Genomic DNA, 26,259 nt, shown 5'->3' on the forward strand with positions numbered 1-26,259 from the left:
AGGGAAGAAACAGAAAAGAAGTTCACATTTCTTTTCAACGTTTAAAGCTATACAATTTCTAATCCTACTTATGTAACTTTCGTCTTAGAAAAAATTCTTAAGATGAAGTCCAACACGTAAACAAATCTGAAATGTTAAAAAAAACTAACTTAATTGATTTAAAAATTATAAACGCGGTCACTGAACTGGCACGGCTTTGCAGGCTGGCGCTTACCTGAATGACCCCTTCCATCATGCTCACCATCTTGTTGACAATGGCAATCACTTTGTGCGTCCGTTCTGCGGGACTGACGTCGGGTCTGTGCTGGCTGGACAATACATACCGACATGCCATATATAACACGTATGTAGGTGACAACTTAAAATGGACTGTAGAGCTATTAGTGTAATTTATAATGGCAGATAAAAATGAATCTTCAGCTGTGAAAAGATTTCAAAGAAGAAGAAGAAGAAAAAAAAAAGAACAAAAAAAACCCCATGAAAATCAGATGGAGAAAAATGGAACAAGAAGTAATTCACTACCAATGGAATCTGAAATTACTCACAACTTTCCCTGAATTCAATGCTTGCAGGCAGTATCAGGTCAGGCCCAGAAGTGTCCTGAGTTCTGAAAGAGGAAAGTGGCCATTTCTTAAAATCCAGTCACATTAGCTAATAACATCACTGACAACCAGTGCAGATTTCTGCAACTATTTCTTAAATGTCTATATATAAAATTTTTTCAAATAATACACAGCCCGATGACTGGTTTTCATGTAGAACCTATTCAAATGTTCAGATGAGTGAACTGGGAGTGACCGCGTCCCAGCTCCTCACAGAGGTCAGGTCCTTGAAGTATCTGCTTCCGTCAGGAGAACAGATCTGACCCTGTTTCTTTATTATTGATGAAGACGTCGTGTGGAGCAGAGAGACCAGGCTGCCAGGCACCTGCTGCCGCGATGGCTCAAGTGACAATGAAGAGACACTGCTGGGAGACACAGAGAAAATCTAAACCACACTGAGCTTGAAACTGAGCTCTCACACAGGAAAAAGAAAAGTGTCCTCAGAGCTAGACATCGCCTTTCTCTCCCAATAAAGGTTAGACACGTGACCCCTGCCGGTCCAGGTCCCCTCGGCCACTCAGTGTTCGCGTTTGTACACGCGCACAGCGACCACATAGTAGGATGACTAACACAGCTGACTACAGGTCTGCAGGTGCAGACGGGCGAACTAAAGTCATTCCTTTCCAACAACAAATGTTCTGGTCCCTCCGTCCTCATCTTCTCCACGCACCAAGAGATGAATAAGGAGAAACATAATGTGAGTTCATTCAAACTATCATAAACATGAAAAGTAAAAACAAAAACCTTCTTTTCACCAAATTACATGCTTCAAAAGTTTATTATCCAGTCTATGATTTATTAATTTGGATTTAACTCAATAATTTAGGTATAAAAATGCTCTTAGAAACAGAAGTAATTCAAAAGCTCAATTATTTTAATATGTCTTTTGCATGCTGCCGTATTTGTAAACATCTGAAATTGTAGCTAAGCAGTTATTTTCAATTTAATACCCATAACGTGAACCTGGATAAATTTTACCAATTTTTTTTAATGCTTCATCACTTCAACAAATCTATTAAAAATAAGAAATTTAAATTCTCATTGAAAAAAATTTAAAAATGTGTCAGTGATACTTTAGAAGTCTTTTCCATCATTCATAATTTTTTCCTTGACTAAAGTTAGTATTTAATAGCTCATGAAAGCCACTTAGATTTTTATGACCACACCAATGAAGAACTGCTTATACTAACAATGTATTATATGCACGAAAAATACAGAGACTGAAAATGGGAAGAACCATCTGTTTCCATCACTGTCTTCATATCAACAAAGCAACACATATTTATAGTTCCAATAAAACTTAAACAAGTCTTAGCAAAACAAAAGAATATGACCTTGCAAAAAACTTAATTAAAATATATGCTCACAGGAAAAAATAATTTCTGACATACAAATAATCATCATATGGCTATTCTGGCACTATATTACCATATATTTACTTATTAACTATATTAATAAGTTAATAAGTATATACTTATTAATTTTGCATACCCTAAAAACATTATCCTAATCAATCTTCCCCTCCCCTATCGATTATCTGCTTATTCAAGTATTTATGGGCTAAGAACTCTGATACACACCTCTTGATCACCTTACAAGTAAATGGAGGGTAACTCCTTATAATACTAATTCACCGTCTGAACGTCTAATTCTAGAATACACTACCAAAAACAAGCATGGACACAGAAACTAGGCTATTTGTTATTATATCTAAAAAAAATTCGCCATGTATAATGATTCATATTGTAATTGTAAAAAAATTCACAAAAAAATACTGAATAATAACCAAAAGCCCATAATAAAAATGAGGTAAAAACTTGAGATTCCCAGATGAGTCTACAGATTTAATTACTATGATGAATGATATTAAAATCTTATAATGTACAGTGCCCTCTGCTGCAAGACAGAAAACTTAATAACTGTATCAGTCGCTTGTCACCAAACTGGTAAGTGACCTGCCTCAGCTAATGCCTTGGTTACTGGATCTGTGAAAGGGAACAGGCAGAATGGCCTCATCAAAAATCTGAATAGCACCAAAAGTCGAGCGTTCCTGGCTCCACTGCTGATAATCACAGTACTCACACCACGCTCCCCTGTTTCCGTCCGAGCAGAAGCGCTCAGCACCTACAACGAACCACCACGCTTTCCAACACTGACGCAATTGTAGAAGCCACAAGGAAAGAGAATTCTGACTTAAGGTGACATATATTTAAAAATCTTAAGGAGAGGAAATAACAAAAGGTCTAAGTTCCCTGTTCAAAAACACTAGGCAAGACCGATGCCAGCAGAGAAAAAGATTCATCTCCGGCTATCAACAGGGGGCCATCAGAGCGTGAGACAGAGTAGGACGGCACTCCGGAACTCTGGAACACTCAACTTCAACGTCATTTTTGGCTCTGGGTATTTTTAAACACGTGAGGATTTCCTCTAGAAATGGGTAAAATGATTAGTCTTATCTAAATATCAAAATGATCAAATATTAAAATCCTACAAAAATTCCCTTTCTCCCTGTTTTTACCAAGTAGCACATTTAACATCGAAACATCTTAATTCAAACTGCCTCCCGTTTCAACTGGATGAGGCCACGGCACGTAAGTGAGGGATAGAACTGTCGATGAAGCATTTTTTCTTCAATTCAGTAACATGAAAAGGAAATAACCTTAAAGTACTGCTAACATTCTAAGAATGTCAGCTAAACCTCTAGGGTGAGAAGCCTTTAACCCAAACCCTCTCCAGGGTTTCACTTTCACTCCCTTCATAATGAAAAAGGCACCCACTTCCCACCTGCTTTCTTGCCTGCGGTCGTCCGGTTGCTGCTCCACTCTGACCATGGGCTTCACCATCCCTCGCTCGGCGGTGCTGGTGGCAGACGGCCCCCTGTCGCCGTCCAGCCGGGAGGAGCTCTAAGTCCAGGGGAAACACAGGGCGTTTAAACACAGCACGCGGACCAACCACGCTTCACACTCAGTCAGCGTCGCGGGGAAGGCAGGCGGGGGACGCAGAGGGACAGCAGAGGCCAGGAGGGGCCCGGCAGTGCCGAGGACGCCACGTCCACAGCAGTGTGCCCAAGAGCACAGTCACCGAGAGCATAACAGCACACACGGCCACTTTCCCCACCTGGCTCTAAAACACAGGCACGCAGGCACGGGGCACACACACCGGGGCCCTGCAGAAAGTACAGTAATAGCAGCGGCCTGACTCCACAAAGTTCTCTTGGGTCAGGACACAGTGGACAGGGTATGTGCACAATGTGAGGAGGCAGGTCTTTGTTCACTTGTGAGTTTTAAGGAAGGATGTAAAAATTCACTCATCACAGCTCAAAACCTAGTGAAGAATTCAGTACAGAAACTGGCTTACTTCTTGCCCTTCATCAACACAGGGAAAAGACACCTGTAAAGCAACCCAACACAGGACATTTAAGTCCCTCCAAGCAGTGCCACTCCTAGCCAGCCTGTGGCTGACAGAGGGATGAGTTACCGATATTCAGAAAACAATCAGAACAGAATCAATAAATTTAGGTAAAAAATCCACTGCAGCAAAAAATTTATGTAAGACTTCTTGCTACATCCCTTACTGTAGAAACTGAGCACAGATAAGTAAATAAAAATCATCCTGGCCTTACCAACCAGAGATTAACACTGTGAAGGATGACCTTTCCATTCTTCATATTTCCCATAAACGACATTACACAGCCTATACTCTGTAAAAGATACTTTTCTTATGTTGTAGACATCTTGTAATATTATTTTCATGTTACAGAATTGTAATGGCTGTATTAACATTTTGATGTCTGTTCATCAAGGTTCATTAAACCAATTTTTATTAGGTTGTTTAAAATGTTCATCAGTATAAAGTGTCAGGATAGCTGTGCTTGTGTGTGTGTGTGTGTGTATATATATATACATCTATACACACACACACACACACATATATATATTCACACACAGTAATTAATTACTTCGTTAAGGTACAGCTACAGAAATAAAATTGCTTGGTCAGTGGATGGCAGTATTTAGACTACAAAAAGTTGTTATAAATGAATAATGGTAAGGCAATGAACAAATAAATTGATATGTTTATAAACTAACATGTTACAAAACCACTTTAGCTGTTTTCAAATGATTTTTAGAACAAATGCTCACAAAACAGCTGAAGGAAGCAGGAAAGAAAGGTGTGTATCTGTGTGTAGAGAAGGATTTAATCATGTTAAAATACACACATGAACACACACATGAACACACACATGCATAAAAGAGTTCAGAAAAGGATCTACCAAAATTTTAGCAAAAGCCAACCACGAACTGTGGATGAACTGTTTTCGTTTTTTTTTACATGTTTTCTCAATTTAACCAAGTTTTCTATATTGACTATGCATTTTTATAAGAAGCAAAATTTTTTATAAAGAGGGTTATTATACTGGGTTCTGAGAGTACTTATTCATTAAATTGCTTAGTAGATCTTTACTGAGACTTTTATGTACTACTAGGCACTTTTCCAAGCAGCAAAAGCGCAGCAGCGAGCACGCAGGCCCCGCAGCGAGCGCACAAGCCCAGCAGCGAGCACACAGGCCCTACTGCCCTCACAGAGCTCACACTCCACAGCCAACCAACAAACAAGCAGCGTCCGGTATCAAGGCTGCACAAAGAATTTCAAGGACGGTGTGTACTAGCGCCAGGGCGCTCAAGGAAGGCTCCTGCATGGAGGAGACTTCCGATGAAGTCCGAGGTAAGAAGGGGCTCGCCGGGGGACAAGCAGCGGAGAGGGCGCCCCACGAGAAGCGGGCCCACCCGGCCTTCGGGCGGGACGGGGGCGGGCGTCCCGGGAACCGAAGCAGCGGCGGCACGTGCTGAGCTGAGAGGGAAGGGGGCCAGGCCCCCGGAGCTGTGGGACACGGAGCGGCGACCGTGGGCCAGCGGGACAAGAAACCTCCCGGAGGCTTCGGAAGCAGGGCAGTAGCAACGTCTACTTCACGTCTCTAATCCCTCGGCCCAGCTGCCGGGAGGAGAATGACGGGCCGGGGAAGAGCAGAGGAGGGGCTGCCGTCTAGGAAGCTCTGCGGTCCCTCCGCCACGGGACGGCTGCAGCCTGAGCCAGACTCTCCCGGGGACGACAGCGAGGACGCTGGAGGACGGGACGTCGGGCCCCGAGGTGGGGAAGGGTGAGGGAGAGAAGGTGCGTGAGAAAGAAAGTCTCCGTCTGTCTCAGCTGAGTTGAATGTGACGGGCGCTGCAGAGTCTGGGGGGTTGGCGCCCAAGACGGGAGTGGCACGCACACACAGGGCATCCAACTGTCTAAGGTCAGCTGGGGAACAGGTACCAACAGAAGAGGGGGGCCCGAGGTCTGAAGCCTTGGCCCCCAATTTCAGAATCAGGCGGTGGCGGGGGACCCACCAATCAAGACTGAGGAGGAAGGTGCCCTGAGACGGGGGCGAGAGAGGCGCGGGGGCGGAGGGCGCGCACCCGCTGGGTGGTGCTGGCAGCGCCGAGACGGACCACGCGGGACCCGGAACCGGGGGCGTCGGTGCCCGAAACAGGCGCGTCCCCATGAACGGGCAGGGGTCAAACGGGAGCGGGAAAGGAGAGGGAGCGCAGGCCGCGGACACGGCCACCGCCGATGATCCCTGCCAGAAACCGTGCTGAGAACACGAGTAGGAAACGGGCAGTGGCTGGAGAGGACAGGGAGGGTTTTAAAAACCTGTCCCGGTGCCGGGAGATGACCCACACGTGAGCAGCTCCTGCCCCCGAGCCTGGGCCCCCCGTGAACGGCGCGTCGGAAGGAGCAAGGCCGTGCCCGCTCCAGAACCCCGCCCCAGCAAGGCCTGGAAGCTCTGGGCTTCTCGTGAGGCACTAAGACGGCCGCCGCCCCCGTGGAGAGAGATGGGCGAGGGGTCCCGGCCACCAACCATCGCACACAAGGAGCCACCAGCAAGACCGGCAAGCAGACTGAGTCCAAACCACTCCGCACAGCTACAAAGAGACGAAAGGACGGCTGATTCAGTCCACCAAGCTTGGGCGTGGGGTGTCACCCAGCAGTCGCCAACCAGAACGGGGACAGAAGTAAACCAACCGTGCAAGAGAGAGTGCGCGGCGCCCACGGACGCGCAACGACAGGCGGCAGCTGGGACCCAAGCTGAGGCAGGAGGAGACGGAGCCCGTTATCCTGGGGGTGACCTGACCGAGAAAGGCTGGTCACACAGAGGGCAAGCCTGGGACACACTGCTTGGGAGAGAAAGCACAACCTCCCGGCCTCAGGGGAAAAGACAGTCTGCTGTTCACGTATCACCGCGGGAAACCCAAGCGGTTAGGACACCCACACGTGGGCCACTATTAAAGTCCGTCTGTACAATACTTCTACGAGTATGTTACCAACAATTCACCAAGGACGTCCTGTTGTGTCAAACACACACAGTCCTGCAGGCAAGAGACAAGCACCCACCTTGCTCGCTGGTAACGCTGCTCCACTGTGAACATCTCCTCCTACATCAAAAGTTGTCTCCTGAACAATTCTGTCGAGGTAAAAAAAGGAATACATAGAATTAGTAACTGTCCAATGATAAGAGGTAGTCTCTTCTCTAGAATACAAAAGGAATAGTTAGCTAGGTATCCCAATGTTCAAAGATCTTCAAGAAATCACTTTACTGTCAGAATGTGAACTTAACGAATTAAAAAAGTACTGTAACTTTATGAACTTTTCCTACCAATGTATACTGAATACTCTCAAGATCAGATTTTTGAAAACTAGTAACAAAAAATTGACAGGAAGCATAAAGAACAAAAGAGAAAGCTGTTCCATCAGTGAGTCTCTCTAGGCTGCAAATGGCATGTAAACACAGCACAGACGCCCGAGGTGCCAGGAGCCCACGTGTGGACTCAGGGAAGGCCGGGCTGGGAAGGGGGGTGGAGTGGGCGTGAAGACAGGGCACAGGCCCAGCTGACTCCTGCCTGAAAGCCAAGCTGAGGGTTTTTTAAAAGCTCACGGATACCACTATTAGGCTACAAATAAAGAAATGGAGAAATGTTTGATAATGTCAATAATTAGATCCAGAGTAATTCTAAACAGTTTTTAAGAATATCTCAAAAATACCAAAACTGTTAAACTTATCATTATGAAAAATTAGTTCAGAATATAAACAAAATCTCATTTTAAAGAGTCAGCAATCTGAGGCAAGCTACAGCTCTTCGGCACAAATGAAGGGTGAATGCAATCCATTTATTCCAGTTCATGAGAGAGGCCCAACCAAAGGGGAAAAAGAGCCCTAAAACACCTGTTAAGAGGCTCATACACTGTGATCAAGTGTGATTTATTCCAGGCATGCACAGATGGTTCAACAGCCACAGATCAATCAATGTGGTAACACCACGTTAACAAAAAGGAAGGATAAAAAAATCACATGATCATCTCAACATATGCAGAACAAGATTTGACAAAATTCAACAGCCATTTATGATAAAAACTCTCCACAAAGTGGGTACATTAGAAACATCCCTCATCATCATAAACACCATGTATGACAAACCTAAGCTAACATCATACTCAACAGTGAAGAACTGAAAGCATTTCCTCTAAGATCAGGAATAAGACAAGGATGCCCACGCTCACCAATTTTATTCAACAAAGCCAGAGCAATTAGGCAAGAAAAAGAAATAAGAACCATCTAAATCAGAAAAGAAGGGAAACTGTCACTATTTGCAGATGACAAGATGTTACATACAGAAAACCCTGAAGACGCCACTAAAAAAAATTTGTTAGAATAAGCCAATCCAGTGAGTTTGCAGGGTTCAAAACCAATAACAAAAATATGTTGTGTTTCTATACACAAGTAATAAAATATCAGAGACATTAAGAAAACAATGCCATTTACAGCCACATCAAAAAGAATAAAACACCTAAAAATAAATTTAACCAAGGAGGTGAAAGACCAGTACACTGGAAACCCCAAGACACTGATCAAAGAAACAGAAGAAGATACAAATAAATGGAAGATATTTGTTATTTTGTGCTCACGGACTGGAAGAATTAATATTGTTAAAATGTCCACACCACCCAAGGCGATCTACACATTCAGTGGAATCCCTATCAAAATTCCAACGGCATTTTCCACAAAAATAGAACAATTCTAAAATCTGTGTGGAATCACAGAAGACCCCAAGCAGTGAAAGCAACCTTGAGAAAGAACAAAGAAAAAGAACAAAGGACAAATCACTCCCTGATTTCAAACTATATTACTGTACAAAGCTATAGTAATCAGAACAGAATGATATCAGCATAAAAACAGACACACAGATCAATGGAACAGGAAAGAGAGCCCAGAAATAAACCCGTACATATATGGTCAATTATTCTATGACAAAGGAGCCAAGAATATACAATGACAGAGAATATATAGGACAGTCTCTTCAATAAAAAGTGTTGGGAACACTGGACAGCCACATGCAAAAGAATGAGAATGGATCACTACCTTACACCAAACACAAAAATTAACTCAAAATGGATCAAAGGCTTGAGTAAGATCTGAAACCATAAACTCCCAGAAGAAAATATAGGCAGTAAGCTCCTTGACACTAGTCTTGGTGATGAGTTTTTGGATCTGACAAAAAAGTAAAGGCAACAAAAGCAAAATAAACAAGTGGGACTGCAGCAAACTAAAAGCTTCTGCACAGCAAAGGAAACCTCCGACAAAATGAAGAAGCAATGTGTGCAAGGGGAGAAAATATTTGCAAACCATATATCTGATAAGGGGTTAATATCCAAAATATATAAAGACTTCATACAACTCAGTAACAACATCTCCTCCCAAAACAAAAAACAATTAACAAACGGGCAGAGGATCTGAATAAACATTTTCTAAAGACATACAGATCACCAACAAGTACATGACGAAATGCTCGACATCATTAATCACCAGGGAAACGCAAATCAAAACTGCAAGGAGGCATCACCTCAAACCTATCAGAATGGCCATCATCAAAAGGACAAGAGGTATGTATCGGTGAGGGTGTGGAGAAAAGGGAACACTCGTGTACTGTTGGTGGGAATGGAAATCGGTGCAGCCACTGTGGAGACCAGTAATGGAGGTTCCTCAACGATTAACACTAGAGCTACCGTATGACCCAGCAATCCCACTGCTGGGTGTATATCCGAAGACAATGAGAACACTGACTTGATATGATATCCTCACCTCATGTTCACTGCAGCCTTACTCACAATAGCCAAGATATGGAAGCAGCCCAAGTGTCCACTGATGGAAGAATGGATAAAGAAGATGTAGTGAGTGAGTGTGTGTGTGTGTGTGTGCACGCACGCACACCTGTATCTGTGTATACAAACTCACAGGAATATTATTCAACCGTAAAAATGAAGGAAATCTTGCCATTTGTGACAACATGGATGGACCTTGAAGAAACTGTGCTCACTGAAATAAGTCAGACAGAGAAAGACAATTACCATATGATCTCACTTATATGTGGAACTTAAAACAAGTCAGCCATAAAAGGAATGAAATTTTGCCATTTGCAGCAACATGGATGGACTTGGAGGGCATTATGCTAAGTCAAGTCAGACAGAGAAAGACAAATACTATAGATACCACCTGAAAAATACAACAAACTAGTGAATATAAGAAAAAAGAAGCAGACTCACAGACACTGAGAACAAACTAGTGGTTACAACGGGGGTGGGGAGAAGGGCAGTACAGGGGCTGTGGGATGGGAGGCGTAAACTACCGGGTGTACCACGGGCTCAAGAATGTGTTGTACAACGTGGGGAGCAGAGCCAATATTCTGTCATAACTGTAAATGGGAAGTGACCTTTGAAAACTGTATATAAAAAAACAGTAACAACAAAAAAGCCAAGCTCACAGATACAAACATATTGGTGGATACCAGAGGCAGGGGCGTCCGGGTGGTGGGGGGAATGCCAAAACGGGTCAAAAGGTACAGGCTTCCAGTTTTAAAATAATTAAGTCCTGGGGATGTAACGCACAGCACAGTGACTACCGTTCGTAAGACTGCGCGGCGTAACTGAAAGCTGGTAAGAGAGGAGATTCAAAATTTCTCATCACAGGAAAAGACTCCGCAGAACTATGTGTGGCGATGGACGTAACTAGACGTACTGTGATCATTTCACAATACATACAAATACTGAATCACTATGTCACACACCTGAACTAATATGCCAGTTATAGCTCATTTAAGAAATACACATACATGTCTGAAAAAAAGGAATACATGAGTTATCTACCTAGAAATCTGCGTAATAGTTTAACATGAGAACAGTATTAATTTTTATAAAAAAGTAAAGTCCGTTCTACTTTATGGATGTACGTGTAAGTACTGGTATATTCAACCACTGAGCAGTTTTGACTAGTTTTGCAGGAAAAAGATGCAATAAAAATAAAATGTCACAGCAGCACTACCCCTCAATGAGATGTTCGCCACGTCCTTACACGATCTCCGCTTTCAGCCAGAGACAGGATGAGAATTGACAACCGCAGGCCTACAGAGCAGGAACCATTAAGGCAAAAAGCAGTAGGAGACGGATGTTCTCACACAGAAAAACATCACCTGCAAGACTGAAGGGCCGACTGCAACAGTGAGACAGAGACAGTTTGTAGAGCTGTGTTTATGACGGTAACACCACCAACTAACACCATCAAAATAAATATGATATAAAACCTAGAAGTAAAGCCCAGCTGCACATAAGAGGCAGTAATCGTAGGCACTGCTGAGAGACGATACACAACACACCAGAAGAACTGCTCACACGGTAAGTTCTCTGGAGCAACTTCCGAGGAGTCAGTGTGAGGCCATCAAGCAGGTGGGCTTTACCCTGTCCAGGTGTCTGGTGCTGAAAGGAAGAACTGGGGCGAAGGAAAGCTGCTAATTAACATGGAAACCATTGGAGCAAGACGATCTGCTGAAGAGAACAGCCAGTGGGAAGGTCGTGAGGAGGGACAGGAAACGGGGAGACGGCTGATAAACAAACACAACTTGAAGAAAGGAATTTTAAAAAACTGGTCCTGCCAGACACAGAAGGGAAGGATGGGCTTATCGCGCGTCCGGTTTAAAGCTGGAAGACAGGGGTCTTCCTGTGAAGTGCAGACCCACGCCGGTTTTCTCAGGGACCAGGAGCACGGCCATCTGCTGAACGCTGGCACTGAAGGCGAGAGGCTGGGACGCCAGATCCCCACACCTGCACGGCAGTCCCTACATCCACCCTGCTGATGCGAACGTGGGCGAACCACGGAGCGTCCACCTGGGAGAGGTGTTACGTCTTATCTGCACCAACCGCGACTGCCCTTCACCCTTCTCCACCACCAGGACTCAATGCGGACAGAGTGAGAAGAGAGGCCAAGACGTCCTCAACAGCCTGGCAGCAACCATCAGGGTAGAACTCCCAGTGCCGGCAGTGAGCTGGCGAAGGGCCAGCACAAGGGAACGACGGTAACGATCCCCACGTGGCCCCAGCTGGAAGCTCTGAGCGGCCAACCAGAGGCTGGTCACGCAGGAAACCAGGGCAGAGGAACAAGGAGGACCCCCACCGGCATGCTACAGGGCGGGGGAGAAGCTGCTGCCCGTTTTCCCCAGATCCACACCCTATCAACCTGCAGAGTGGGCAATAAAGTCACTGGGCAGTATATTCATGAAAACAGTGTTAGTATCAAAAAGGAAGTCTTATTCCCTCCCCCTCAGAGAAGTTTTCCCAGGCAGTAAGGAGTTTCCTTTCCCAGCACCAGGCCCACGTTGCAAGTCCTCAGACAGGCACTAGGTGGAGCCAAACACCTTGAATTCCTTAACAAAGAACAATGTGTTTCATTACCAGTAATAGAGAAGGTACACCTCAACAAAAACACCTCGGTGACGTAAGGCTCATTACACAGAACACCATAATTCAAATAAAGTGTTGTTTTAAAGTATCAGCTGGGGCTTCCCTGGTGGCGCAGTGGTTAAGAATCCGCCTGCCAATGCGGGGGACACGGGTTCGAGCCCTGGTCCGGGAAGATCCCACATGCCGCGGAGCAACTAAGCCCGTGCGCCACAACTACTGAGCCTGCGCTCTAGAGCCTGTGAGCCACAACTACTGAGCCCACGTGCCACAACTACTGAAACCTGCACACCCGGAGTCCGTGCTCCGCAACAGGAGAAGCTACCGCTGTGAGAAGACCACACACCGCAACGAAGAGTAGCCCCTGCTCGTGGCAACTAGAGAAAGCCCATGTGCAGCAACGAAGACCCAACGCAGCCAAAAATAAACAAATAAATTTATTTTTAAAAAAGTATCAGCTATAAAACAAAATTTAAAAATAATTTAAAAACCAGCCACAACTTCCAATTTCAAGACAAAGTCAAGACCTTTCTTTCTTCTTCTCTGAAACCAACCCAAATCAACAAGAACCTGAACCACAAACTTTGAATTTTCAAAAATTAAAATAAAAGACAATAAAACGCATCATCTATGGCTAATTCGTATCATTTTCAGCATGATCACACCACTCTGGAATCCTTGAAGGTGACGGACGCTCCTTACCCAGGCCTCTGTCTGGGGCCCTTCGCCATCAGGCCTCCATCCACGGACCTCTTGGGCAGCGCGTGGTCCTGGCTGGGGTCCACGAACTTAAACACGTGGGACGCCCCAAACTGCACCTTCATCCCGCTGTGCAGCATCGTCGTCTCTGAGATGCGCTGCCCGTCCACGTAGGTCTCAGCATCCATGCTTCTCGGCGTGACCGTGACCACTCCATCCATGTTTGTGAGGTCGCAGTGATGGGGCTCGATGCCTGAACCAAACAACTAAGAAGAAGGGAAAATCAAAGGGACTTCCATCATCAAGTACAGAGGGTTTAAAAACTGAACTTTAAGACTGTGAGTCCCCCTTTTATGATAAATATAATCTAATAAACTCTGGATTTTTGGTGCTTTTAGGGAATTTTCCCTGAATTTATTAATTAAACACTGTCAAGATAACTGAGTATTTTCACCATCCAGCAGCTTGATTTAAGGGGTACTATAACTCTGCATTAAAAAGCATATGGGGGCTTCCCTGGTGGCTCAGTGGTTAAGAATCCACCTGCCAGTGCAGGGGTCACGGGTTCGAGCCCTGGTCCGGGAAGATCCCACATGCCACAGAGCAACTAAGCCCAACAGCCACAACTACTGAGCCTGCGCTCTAGAGCCTGCGAGTCACAACTACTGAGCCCATGTGCCACAACTACTGAGCCCGCGTGCCACAACTACTGAAGCCCATGCGCCTAGAGCCCGTGCTCTGCAACAAGAGAAGCTACTGCAATGAGAAGCCCGCGCACCGCAACAAAGGGTAGCCCCTGCTCACCGCAACTAGAGAAAAGCCCGCGCGCAGCAAAGAAGACCCAACGCAGCCAAAAATAAATAAATAAAATAAATAAATTTATTAAAAAAAAAAGCATGTGGTCATCTTGAATATTAGACAATTAATGGGTAAATATACACAGATCATCAGGGCTACAAATCCCTGTTCACCTGTTTTACTGCTGTGCTGAGGAAGGGGTTAGAACTGAAAATGGCATTAGTAATCGGGCCCCTCATTCCACAACTGAGAAGTGAGAATACAGAGAAAGGGACATCTGCCCAAGCTCAAGCCCCAGGAAGCGAGCAGCCCTGACCTTCCTAACGCACAGACACGCTAAGCTCTGTTCTAATCCAGTCCGAGCACTGCGGCTCAGCTAACATTTTCACTACACTTCACTGAACGCCTCCTACTGCATGTGTGCGACCCAGTGACAGGCACTTCCATGTACGTTATCCCCCTTAATCTTGTACTCTTGAAACAACCTATAAAACCATCACCATCTTTTGGAGGAAACAAACAGCCCTGGAGGTCTGGGGGTGGGGTGGGACAGAAACTCACACTCCGCTCTGTTCACAATGAAGCAGAGAAGTGACCCAGAGCAAGCAAGCTGCTTACGTTAAAGTACAAAGGCTTTCACTCCCTCCCGCTCACCCACAGCGCGGCAAGCCCGCACGCTGCCCTACGACCCACCGAAGCGGCACGGCGGCAGCAGGACACGCACCTGGATGGAGCCGTCGTCGAACTTCTCTGTCCCGACCTCAGTGACACTCAGCTGAAGGCGGTAGAGCTTCGGCTTGTCTCTGGAGTCGGAACCATCTGCGGCGAGAGAAGGACAGGGCTTCACTAGCCAAGTCGAATGTGCTCATCATGTTATTTGAAACGAACAAGCAAACAACAGGTTACCTTTGAAGCAACACTACTGTTCTCAATTCTCAGGATTTCTATTCAAAGAACTCCCCAAATTTATATCCTGCAACTTAAGTAACTGAATACACAAAATTCAAAGTAAGACATAAGCACATCAGCTTCTGTTTAAAATATAATTCAAGGTACTAACACCGTCATTCATACCGATGTTTTCTTATCACATAAAAAAATGTTTCCCCATCACATGGTCCTGGACTCGTGTCTGATTCTAAAGAAGACAGGGAGACCCTCCTTCCAGACCGGACCTCCTCACAGAGGAACCACCGATGGAGGGAGTGTGACCTCCCAGCTCACCCCGGACCTCCTGGACCAGACCGACCCCGGGGATGAGGCCCCAGCTCGTGTCCCCACATGATTCTGATGGCCACCACTGGCATGAAGTTCCAGTAAGAACTGCCGTGAAAAGTGCTCACCTCCACGGAGTGGAACTGGGGTGAAGGACAAAAAGAGAGACTGAGTTTTTTATTTCTGTGTCTTTTTATACTTCCGGGAACTGCTGAGATTTCCCCCTCGCCTGTGTATGACTTTCTCTGATGGGCTGGCTTTGGGGGGACAAAGCGGAACCACAAGAGCCGCGATCCCTGCCCACTGACACCCGGATGTGCTCCGCCTCTGCTCGCCTGCTGACCCACCCCACCTAACACAGAGGGTCATCCTGACCTCAGCGCTACCGCACAGGAGGAAACGGGCCTCGGCATCCACGCACCAGGACGCCATCTCAGGGCCGTGACAGCAGCAGCCTTGCTGCGCCCATGCTGTGCAGGCCCCCGCTGCCCCAGAGCCTCAGCGACTTCAGAATCGCTCACTGAGCTGCAGTTAAAATCTCTAGTCCCCAGGATCAGGAGTGTAAACACCGCAGTGCACACAGAGTGCAGACCGCTAAAATCGTAGTGTAGTGTGGTCTCCGCTCTCACAGACCAAAGACACCAGGAACATGGCTGTGCAAGCTGTTAGAACGGTTGCCAATTTGAGAGTGCACAAGATAACACGCTAACGACAAATTTTCAGCAATCTCTGAGATCTGGGTGAAGGTAAGATGAGACTGAAGCAGCATTCGAGAGACACCACATCTCACAGGCACTAAAAACCGGGCTTCACAGCACATCCTCATCAGATTTGGTGGCAGCTGAAGCCTCATTTAAACAACTTTATTTCAACTCCAAGTACTGATCCAAAACGGGGCCTCAGAATCACGTGGGGCTTTCCCTGGGCAGGACCAGTTCCCTTCTAGACCCGCTGAGCCCAAATCCCTGAGGGACGCTTATCATTCTGCTGGCTTTAAACACCACAGGCAGCCCGAAGGACAGTCCTTGTCGAGAAGCATTCTCTCCAGCATCCACAGCGCCGCGAACCACTTCGTCTCAACCCCACTGCCCATGTCTGATGAGGGTTTCTGCTCCCTCACCTCTCCCAGCCCTGAGCTCCCAGGCGGCTAGGTCTTTAAAACAATCTCTCTACACCTGGTGCCCAGTACAGCGTGCGGGCCACAGCGTGCGCTCAATAAAGCGTTAATGTATTAACAGTGAAGAATTATTAACTAAAAATGCGGAAAACAGAAAATGCAATACGGTCACACAAATTTATACAAGTGAATTATAAAGAAAGCAAAAGAAGCAAGTAAGTGATCAAGAACAACTGTTTCAATTACAATGTTTAAAAAAACAGAAGAACATGAAAAATATGTCTGTTTAGGGGTGAAAGAAAAATCCACATTCGCTTTCTTCTGAATTTTGAATGCTTCTGAAGGGTATCTTGTGAGCTAATAAATGGGTATTATATACTTTTCTGCATCAACATTTACATCCACAAATTTAGAAATATAAAAAGGGAGAGATACAAACTTTCTCAGTCTCTCCTTTCTCACCTTTCACTGTAACAGAAATCTATCGACAGACGGATCAGAAGTAAACCTTCCCAATCCCTTCTTTCTTTCTGCTTCACAGTAATAATAGAAAGCAAAGATACCTTTACAGGTATACCCTGAATAACCTAAACGATGGCCACTGATGTCATAGATAAAACGGAGTTCTGGGACCTCGAGCAGAAAACAGAAACGGGGAGGCGAGTCATGTTCACAATGGAACTGACAGCTTCTTATAGATCCAAGGCCCCTCCTTAGTAAAAGCACAGTCATCCCACAGGCAGTAACAAACGTGTAAAACTGTGGCTTAAAACAAAAATCTTAAAATTTTATCCGCTTCCGCAACAGGGATTCTACAAATGCTCTATTTCTGGCTCAAGTGCTGGGGCACATTTCTCCTCACTTGAGAGCTATGACAGATCCGGAGTGCCTCTGAAGGCGGAGGTAAGTCTTCCGAAGGGTGGTAACCCTACCACACAGACGAGTGCTTCTTCCAGAGGCTTTAAATGCTATTTAGAAACATTCTATACTTTTGCCTTAAAAATACATAACACATTCATATGGTGCGAAATTCAAAAGGCACAAAAAGGACATGGTGAAACGTACCCTTCCCCACCTTGCCCCCTGCGTAGTCCTCCCCCCAGCCAGAAGCAAATCTTCAGAATCTATTTTATGCGTATATAATTAAACAACCCGATACTCATGTTCTTCTTTCTCCTGGCTTGCACAGGCGTTAGAATACTATTTCGGGTTACCAAACGGAATACGCAACATCCAGTCAAATGTCCAACATTTGGGACACACTTAAAATAGACCACTCTGAGCAAAGCCTAAGAATGTTTTTCAGGGCACTTTTGGTTTCACTGCACAGCATGTCCACACATCCAGACCTGCTTCTGCCTCTGGCTGCCCCCAGGGCAAACCTCTGGGCAGCTGGGTGGACGACGGCCTGGGGCGGCTCTTTGCCGCCCGCTTGCGAATGGAGGGCGGGGGACTCACGCGTTTAACGAGTGCTGACCAGTGCTTCTGCGTCCCAGGCGCTGCGCTGACGCCAGAGGTTTGCGGTGAGAAAGTGAGCTCACGTCCTGGCCCCCAGAGAGCTTACGTTTTAGCGAACCAGTACAACAGGGAAGAAACTGTTTTCGGTACATACCAGGTAAAAAAGGAAACGTATTTGTCTCTCTATTTGCTCCATTCTTTTACAGTATGAAAGTAACCAACATGTGAAAACGTTAAGGAATCCTTTTCAGGAATAAAATAACAACAGAAACTTGTCTTAGACTCTACTTCATGTATTATATCAAAATAGGTACTAAATATCCCTTGTTTCCATTTTTCTTTAAAAGAACAAAAAACCAAAACTCCAAGTTTGGTTAATATCCAATGAACACCTGTATGATCAGTTTGGAGAAAATTCAACACACCGATATAAGATGCTGAAAGGTTGAGTAAACTTTATATGTGAGAAAGTTGTGATTGTTACATTCGACATGTAAAAATGACCCTTAAAATATAAAAACAGACAAAGCAAGTATTCCCATGTACTATTTAAGATGATAGACTCTAATGCACAAAATCTGAGAAACAAATTCCAAGTAAGAAGGTACAGCTCTGCCAACCAGCAATGAATCTCAAGCAGGAGAGCAAGCAGAGGCCAAGGACACCCTAAACCTGCTCATGATGGCAGCGAGCGCCTCGCGAGAAAGATACAGACACGAGCGGCACTCGGTGTTCCTCCTCAGCCTCCTGGGGTCACCGGACACGTGGCCCCGATCGGCGCTCCCTCCCCCACCCACCACCCCCGCTCTCCTTCTGTCTCCCCCCCCACCCCCCATCCGCACCTCCTCCTCCCCCTGCGTCTCCCCCTCTTCCTCCTGGGGGCGCGTGGGGTCGAAGGACAGGAAAACAGCTCTCTCCCTCCTTTAGTCCAAATTCTCACTTAAAACTTAGCCTGAACAAAGACACTGGACATTTCTGCAAAATAAGCTTCTATTAAATAAAATGAATTCTGGATACGGAAGAATTAACTAGACAGGGATAAAATGAAAGTACATTAACCTCTTTAAGAAAAGTTATCTATGTTAACTGAAAAGCCAACACACCCAGCACCTGGCCGGCTAACGCTGTTCTGCCCGTGAGGCTGACCGGGCTTGAGAGAAGACGGCAGCAGGAAGCACAGCATTACCTTTGGAAGCGTGCCAGTCGTAGCAGGCAAAGCGACCCCCTCTCCCTGGGGTTAGCATGCATGCGCAGGACCCAGGTGAAGGCGGCAGCGGCAGACAGAGGCCATGCAGACGCGTGCAGGGGAGAGAAGGAGAGGGTGAGCTGCAGGGAGGCGGCCGTCCAGGGGGAAAGGCACGCCCCGCCCCAGCCCTGGGCTGGGGGACACGGCAGCCGTGCTCCACGCGGCATGGGCAGACTGCTGAGGGGACACCGAGACGACAGGGAGTCCCCGAGCAGCAGGAGAGCGGCCGTCAGTCCATCACAGGGAGACCCAGCCGCTCCTTCCGCTGAGGAGCACAGCCCAACCCAGAGCAAGGAACAAAACGACCTTCACCCTCGTCCCTCCAAAAGACAGCGGAAGCGCCCACCCACATCTCAAAAGCCTCCAACGACACCTACAGGACCTCGGCCCGAGCCCGAGGACACGTGCTTGGCTGACAACGTGCCCAGGGAAAGAGTCGTTCGTAACCAGTCAGCATCCACGAACACAGGGAAAATAAGTCCACTTCACTCCGCGTGCCGACTGGGCTCGGTCAGCAACGACACCTTAAAAAGACAGCGTGACCTGGTGAAGAGAACAGCTCTGGAGTGAGACAGACCCCGGCCGGCATCCAGGCCTCCTCCACCGCACCTGCTCACCTGCTCACCTGCGAGTGCGGCGCGGAGCTGAACTTCGGGCACCTCTCCAGCGGGCAGCCCCAGCGCTCGGGCGCGTGAGGCTGACGGGGGTCCCGGCTGCCCAGCTATTCGGACTACGAGTCTCTCGGGAAGCAACCCGAGTCACCTACGTACCTACTGCACAGCCTAAAGCAGCAGCTCGGTAAACGCTGACTAAAGCAGCAGAGGGCGGTGAAGGAAGCCGTGTTTAACAAGCGTCTGACAGATGCTGTTGCTAGTACCTGGTGACAAGTAGGACACAACTAGCATTTATCTCGGATCCATCAGTTTCTCACACCGACAAAAAACTTCTACATGTTTTATTACCCGGGAGACCGTAAGGATGAAATAAGCAGTCAAAACAGCAATTCTCACTAGAATACAAGTTCCCAAGGTCAGAGGGTTTAATCTGTTTTGCTGGTGTTCTTCTATCTCCAAGGTCCAGAACAGTGTCTGACACATAGTAAGCATTCAATAAGTACTTGTCAAATAAATAAATGGATGAATTCTCATCCTGTCTCTGCTACCCACCCAAGTCAACTTTCCACTATTCATTTGAAAATTATCCTATGTCAGTTGCTATTTATCAACTCTCTCTGGGTTAATACTCCTATTTTCAAAAATTTCCGTTTGGGAGAAAACAATCATTAGTTTCTAGCACGTAATGCAGAATCTTGAAGGGCAGACCCAATGCCCAAAGATCCTAAAAACTTCTAAGTTCAAAAACAAATGGCTGTCCTCCAGCTGCCGTTCACTGCCTCGGACCACTGAGCGCCAAACCCTCACCACTATCACGTCTGCAAACCGCTGTGAGAAACCAAAGTCTCATGAACTTTCAGCCGGAGAACTGAGAGACCAGGCAACATTCACATCTCCCTCACAAACAGCTCATCAATTTAAAAAACCTTCCAACGTAATTAAGCGTAAAAACTACTACTTGCAGCACACGGCCACGGACTACTAATCATGGCCTATCAGTCAGAACAACAGCATTTCCCCCAGATCAGTATAACACAACCCAGTCGTGCCACGGAGACCACTGGACCACAAGTACCACATCTAATCATCAGTTAGTTCTAATCTTGTGAACAAAAATAAATACTCAAGAATCAAAGAGAAAAACATAATTCCCGCCCAAGGAACCACAGATTACCTACATAACCAGTTTGTTTCTAGCTAACTTTTTCTATAATTACTTACTGAGCTTTATTTAAAAAGCAGTTCTGGGTGGGAGGGACAACACTCTCTTCTTCACAGCATTTTACAATAAAGGTCACATACCATCATTTTAACCAAATAAATAAGAAATGATGCAGTTCAGCTGAATGGTAAACAAACGTGTCACACATACACTAAATATGTGTACAAATACGTACACTACATACGATGTATGTGTATAAAACATTTCCTTAAGAATGTCAATGTATTTCTCTACCTGATGGCTAAGTTATAACAACAGCTTTAGCTTAAGAGAGCTCAACAAACGAAATATTTAGAAGGCTACCATGAACATAAACTTAGTCTATTATAATTTTAAAACTAAGCAAATATCACTCCTCTTACAGCTGGACTTCTTAGATGTACTTAAATTCATAGATATTCTTTTGACATTGTTCATACATTAAGCAACAGTGTGATAAATACACACACACCTGCCTCTATGAAGTCTGTCCTAAGAGGAGTACATTTCAGTTTGTCATTTTTAGTAGTTTAAGTATTTTACAGGGTTATTTTGGAAAAAAAATTTTAAAGGGAGTATATCATTTAAACTTCTTAAACTCTCTATATTCACTATTTAAAATTTTGTTTTTCAGTATTCATTTCTGTGCATGTGAAGTTTATTTTTAATGCATGAATATACATATCCTATAACCTTAATTAAGGGTTTTTGTTTTTTTAATAAATACCATCTTATGACGGCTACTTTTTTAAATAAATGATCTTAAAATAAGGTTGTCAGTCAAAAGAAAGACCAGTTAAATAACATTCATTAAAAAGAATAAAATGCAAAGCTGAGAATGCACATTTGTAACGCCTCTCACCTGGGCTCAGCTCTACAAGGTAGGGCAGCTTCTCCGGCGGGAGTGCAGAGCCGTAGCCAGACCCATCAACTCGCTCCTTTCCATGCAGGGGCTTCCCATCCACGTGCTTCTGGCTTTTCTTGGGGATGTAGTCTGGTGGCCTCCTCTTCAGCTGAAAGACTAAAATCCCTAGAACAGTAACACTGTAAATTATCAACCAGACTCGAGTGTAGACGGCCAGCTGACTGGCAATCAACTGTTCAAAGATTTATCACGAAAATGTAATTTAATAACATCTCCCAGGGAATAATTAAGTAAAAGCTTACCCAATTTACACTTTCCCTCAACAAAGGAAATACTACTCTCTTGACGTGTTCTTGAAAACTCTAGCAAGCAATTTCCAACGATTATTTAAAATTAACACCTACCCAAGCATAGTACATGCATGAAAGACAACACTCCAGTTTCAGAATAAATGAATGTTTCTATTGGTAAAGAACCCTATGATCAATAAATACATTCATACACACATGTAATAACACATGCACACACAAATACACATACACGTACATTCTTAGTTAACCTGATTTTATTTAATTCAATTGAATTAACTCAGAATTCAAAGCAATCTGACTTTAATAAAGTGTAACTTTATACTGTCGAGAAAAGGTACTAAGCAAGTGTATGTTTAAAACTCGCAATCCACATTCAAGTATGACAGGATTAACTGGCAGTCAGTTTTTATGTCTTTATTAATGCAAAGGCCCTCCACTGAGCAACAGGTAGCTTAAGATGTGTATCTGAAAGCAAGAAAACTGTTTCATAAAAAACATACCTTTAAACCCTCACTGCTTTGACATGATTAGGAGAAATCGTTCGGATGGTGAAGAGTCTGGATGCATTACATGAAATGACTAAATCACTAGATGGCATTTAGGGCTGAAGGCTATTTTCCCTATCACGACAAATCCGTCCAAACATCACCAGTGCAGGGGGTCAGCAGGGAAAGGATCCCGCTGCTGACAGATAACCATCTCCCACGTCCTGACACGGGGCGCAAGTCCAGCTTCTTCAGGACACGGCACTCCTGCTGCCACAAAACGGTCTGTGCCGCGTCTCCCGCTAGACTCACCAGCAGAGAGCGGCCCTCAGGATGCGGGGACCCCCTAGGAACCACCCAGCAAGTCCAAGAAGGGGGCAGAAACCTGCACAGCAAACAGCCCTCAAAAGACGCTGCCACGCGCACCCTCCTACACCTTCCCAGTAAGTTAAACGACTAATATTCCAAGTCGGAGTGTAACGCATCACAGAGGTACTTCTTTGACAAATAAGACTACTCTTTACCTCTGTCATTCGGCCACTCCCTGAAGATCTGTAAAGGACACTCATCATCATCAAGGATAATTTCTTCAGCAGCTTTCTCATCAGAATGCTGGGCCCCCGGAGGAAGCATCACCTAGGAGGGAATAACAATGAACTGTGACCACACCCGAAAAATGAATTAGCAGATATTTAAAAGAAAGAATTTATTGTTTTTGAGGAAATAAAAAAGTCACTGTAGATAGAACTAAATTGGTCAAACACAATAAACAATTCTCAAAAACACGGACAGAAGTGAAGGAAAATCGTTTCCAATTAAAAGCTTAGCCAGCCGACTGGACCGTCTTCATCCACCTGCTTCTATGCTCTCCGCCCTGCTCCCCGCCCTGCTCCCCGGCCCATACTAGTCTGAGTCTGCTCTTTGACAAACTCTCTTTTGGAAAGATTGCATGCAACAGTCAACCTGCACGTAATTCCTTCAGGAAAGGTGACTGCAGAACCCACCTTTCATAACCAAACTTTTTAATACGGTAGTTTCAGCTAACATGTAACCTTTTAGGATAACCATCACATAACAACACAAGAGATTAGCTTTCTTTTTCTTGTAGAAAATTCGTTTTTATGATTAAATTTTAATCAGATCATTTAGATGTATTACTGGGCCATTGATTCAACAAATGCTTTAAGATACTGCATTCACCACACTCAAAAATTTGTAACACTGTATTACTCTTTAGTCTATGTTTTTACAGCAAACGATTTTTCTCAATCGTTCGAGAAAACCCTCTGTAACACAGAGAAAAGAGCCAGTGACCAGGGGTCAGTCTCCGACGCCCTGCTGACTTCTGCCCCACCGCTCACACCAACCAAACCACGGTTACAGAAAATAGGAGACGCCAGTCACTGGCACCTGAAAATTATTTTCAACCTGGAGTTAATGTAATAATGTTATCCTAATAGACCTTACTCCCAATTAGATCATCATGCGCATACACCAAATGGGTTAGACTTCCGTAGAACTGCAAAACTTCTCTCTGCACTGCTGCAAATTACCCTAAAAAGACAAGTTTATTACAACACACGCTTATGCTAAAGTAACCAACCTTTCCTCACAGCGTCTTGTATTAAATGTAGTGTAGTGGGCTTGGAACACACACTGCTTCAGGATCTGACCCTCACTCATCTCTTTAGTCGCAGTCTTTGTCATGTATCCTCATAGATCCAGTCACACAAGAACTCCTCCGAATTCTCGACTGGGCCATGAAATCTCATGCTTCCACGATCCCTTGTGCCTGAAAGGCCCGTCCCCAGCTTTCGGGTCTAGCTAGCGTGCCCTCTCACCTCTCAGCCCAAGTACAACTCCTCCAGGGAGCCTTCTCTGACCTCCGTTCTAATTTCAAGCTCCTTGCCTGTATTTCTTTCTCGGACTCTCTGTCTCCCTTTACTGTAACGTCTTTTGAAGGCAGCTCTTATTTTTGCATCCCAGCACAGTATCTAACAAATTAGAGGAACCTACATATTTACTGAATAATTCACTGAATAGATATAATAGATGAATGAATGAATACGAAAGAGCTACATGTTACATGATGGATGAGATGGCAAGGAAACAAAGGATTTCTATCTCAAGGCTAAAACAATAATCAACTCCTAATTTATCCTGCCGAAAGCTTGCGAAAGAAGATGCGCAAGAACAGAGAAGAACACCAAAACGAGGCGACCCTCAAAAGAAATCATCACATGATCTCAACAGGGACTGTCAGTAAAAGCCCAGTAACTTCATGACGCTGAGTAACGTGTTCTTTCACTTTCTGATGATTTTCATCAGTAAAAATACGGCAGAAATTAAAGAAAGGAAAAAAATGTCATAAAGTTCGCTACCACATATCCTATCGAATGCACCTTTATGGAACTGAGGATTATTTAATAGATTTATATACACTTAAAATTTAACATTCCCCCTGGCGAACACTTGAGCGATCCCAAGTGTTCGGCAGTGGTAACTAAGCTCCTGCCCTTGGGCTCACAGCCTAACAGGGACCCAGCTGGAAAAGGGTCAGCCCTCTGTTTAGCAACGCAGACCCTATTTATACCACTGTTTTACTGGTTTTATCCTAAGAACAATTTTTACAGCAGTTATTAACCAAAACTATGAGGAACATGTATCAAAATCTACCATTATCCATGGACACAATTATTCTTTAGGTGTAAATGTATTTTCCATACATACACTAATGCTTGCTCCATATTGCTATTTCTCCTGAGCAGGAAAGCAAGGAAGCCAGCATGACAACAGGGCCCCCCTCTGTTTCAAACTCACCTGCAGGAGGAAAACGCCCAGCGTGGCCTGAATCTCAGGTTCTTTCCCTTTAGAGAGAATGCGTGATTATCCCGATGACCTATCCTCCCAACCTCGCCCTCCCAGCCCCTCCCCAAAGTAAGGCAGGTTTTCAGTCTCTTTCCTAATAAGACCAAAAGAAAGAAAAGGTGCAGCAAAAAACAAATACTCGTGAGCAACCATCTATCTTCCTCCACCCTACAACGAAATGAGCTTTGCTGTATTTCTTTCTGAATTCTAAATAACACAGGCTCAACGTAAACAACTCAAATACAGAAAAGCATAAGGAGGAGGGGAAAAAAATCTGTGAGGTAAGTATATTTTCCTGATCATGCTTTCTATAATTATGCATTTATTTTACATAAGAAGGTGCATGGCTTGATCACATGTAACATTTTAAAGTCTTCTGTTCCTCTCCCTCCCCTCACGTAGATAGTTAAGCTGGTGTGTATCCTTCCTACGCATGTACCTTTCTTGGTGCTCACGTATACATACACACAGAATTTTGTTGTTTGGTTTTATTGTATGGTGACTTTTTCCAAAAATAGGGTATTTTATAAAACGTAAATATGTCAAAATGTTTCATAATGACAAGGTATTCAAAATATTCCTTAAGTGATGAGTATTTAGTTTATTGCTATAACACAACACTGGGGAAGAAAGTCTTTACAGAAATACACTCAGGAATTTACTGGCTATTTGTTTATTTTGACGTTATAAGTAATATTTACCACCGTACTTCGAAAGAATATTTTCAATCTCAGACAGCACCTCCACTCTGAAACGGGTGCTGCGGAGGATGGCCACACAGTGATCCCCCAGACGCTCCTTCCCCGTCGCCGGGGACTACCTTCTGCCGTGCTAGAGTCTGTTCTGCGATACCCTGTTTTTCTCTTTCTTGGCCTCCGCCATGATTTTGCTGGAGAATGTCCTCCAGCTCCTTACTGAGAAAGGCTGCGCGAGTGGTAAATTTTTGCCGTGTGTGTC

General features: G+C 45.0%; 1 protein-coding gene across 14 annotated transcripts in view; it reads right to left on the bottom strand.

Annotated features, from left to right (window-relative positions):
* AFDN (afadin, adherens junction formation factor) overlaps positions 1-26,259 on the bottom strand; it is a 134,847-nt gene that overhangs the window by 50,106 nt on the left and 58,482 nt on the right. For all 14 annotated transcript variants that reach the window (XM_057527535.1, XM_057527527.1, XM_057527525.1 and 11 more), the window contains exons 7-14: positions 22,959-23,070; positions 21,636-21,803; positions 14,647-14,741; positions 13,128-13,390; positions 7,038-7,107; positions 3,387-3,505; positions 546-607; positions 215-420 (exon numbers count right to left, since the gene is read on the bottom strand). In XM_057527535.1, the coding sequence (XP_057383518.1) occupies positions 215-420; positions 546-607; positions 3,387-3,505; positions 7,038-7,107; positions 13,128-13,390; positions 14,647-14,741; positions 21,636-21,803; positions 22,959-23,070 (1,095 nt within the window). The remainder of the gene's footprint in view (positions 1-214; positions 421-545; positions 608-3,386; positions 3,506-7,037; positions 7,108-13,127; positions 13,391-14,646; positions 14,742-21,635; positions 21,804-22,958; positions 23,071-26,259) is intronic.

Source organism: Balaenoptera acutorostrata, chromosome 14 (genome assembly GCF_949987535.1).
Source record: "Balaenoptera acutorostrata chromosome 14, mBalAcu1.1, whole genome shotgun sequence".
In the NCBI taxonomy this organism is placed as follows: domain Eukaryota; kingdom Metazoa; phylum Chordata; class Mammalia; order Artiodactyla; family Balaenopteridae; genus Balaenoptera; species Balaenoptera acutorostrata.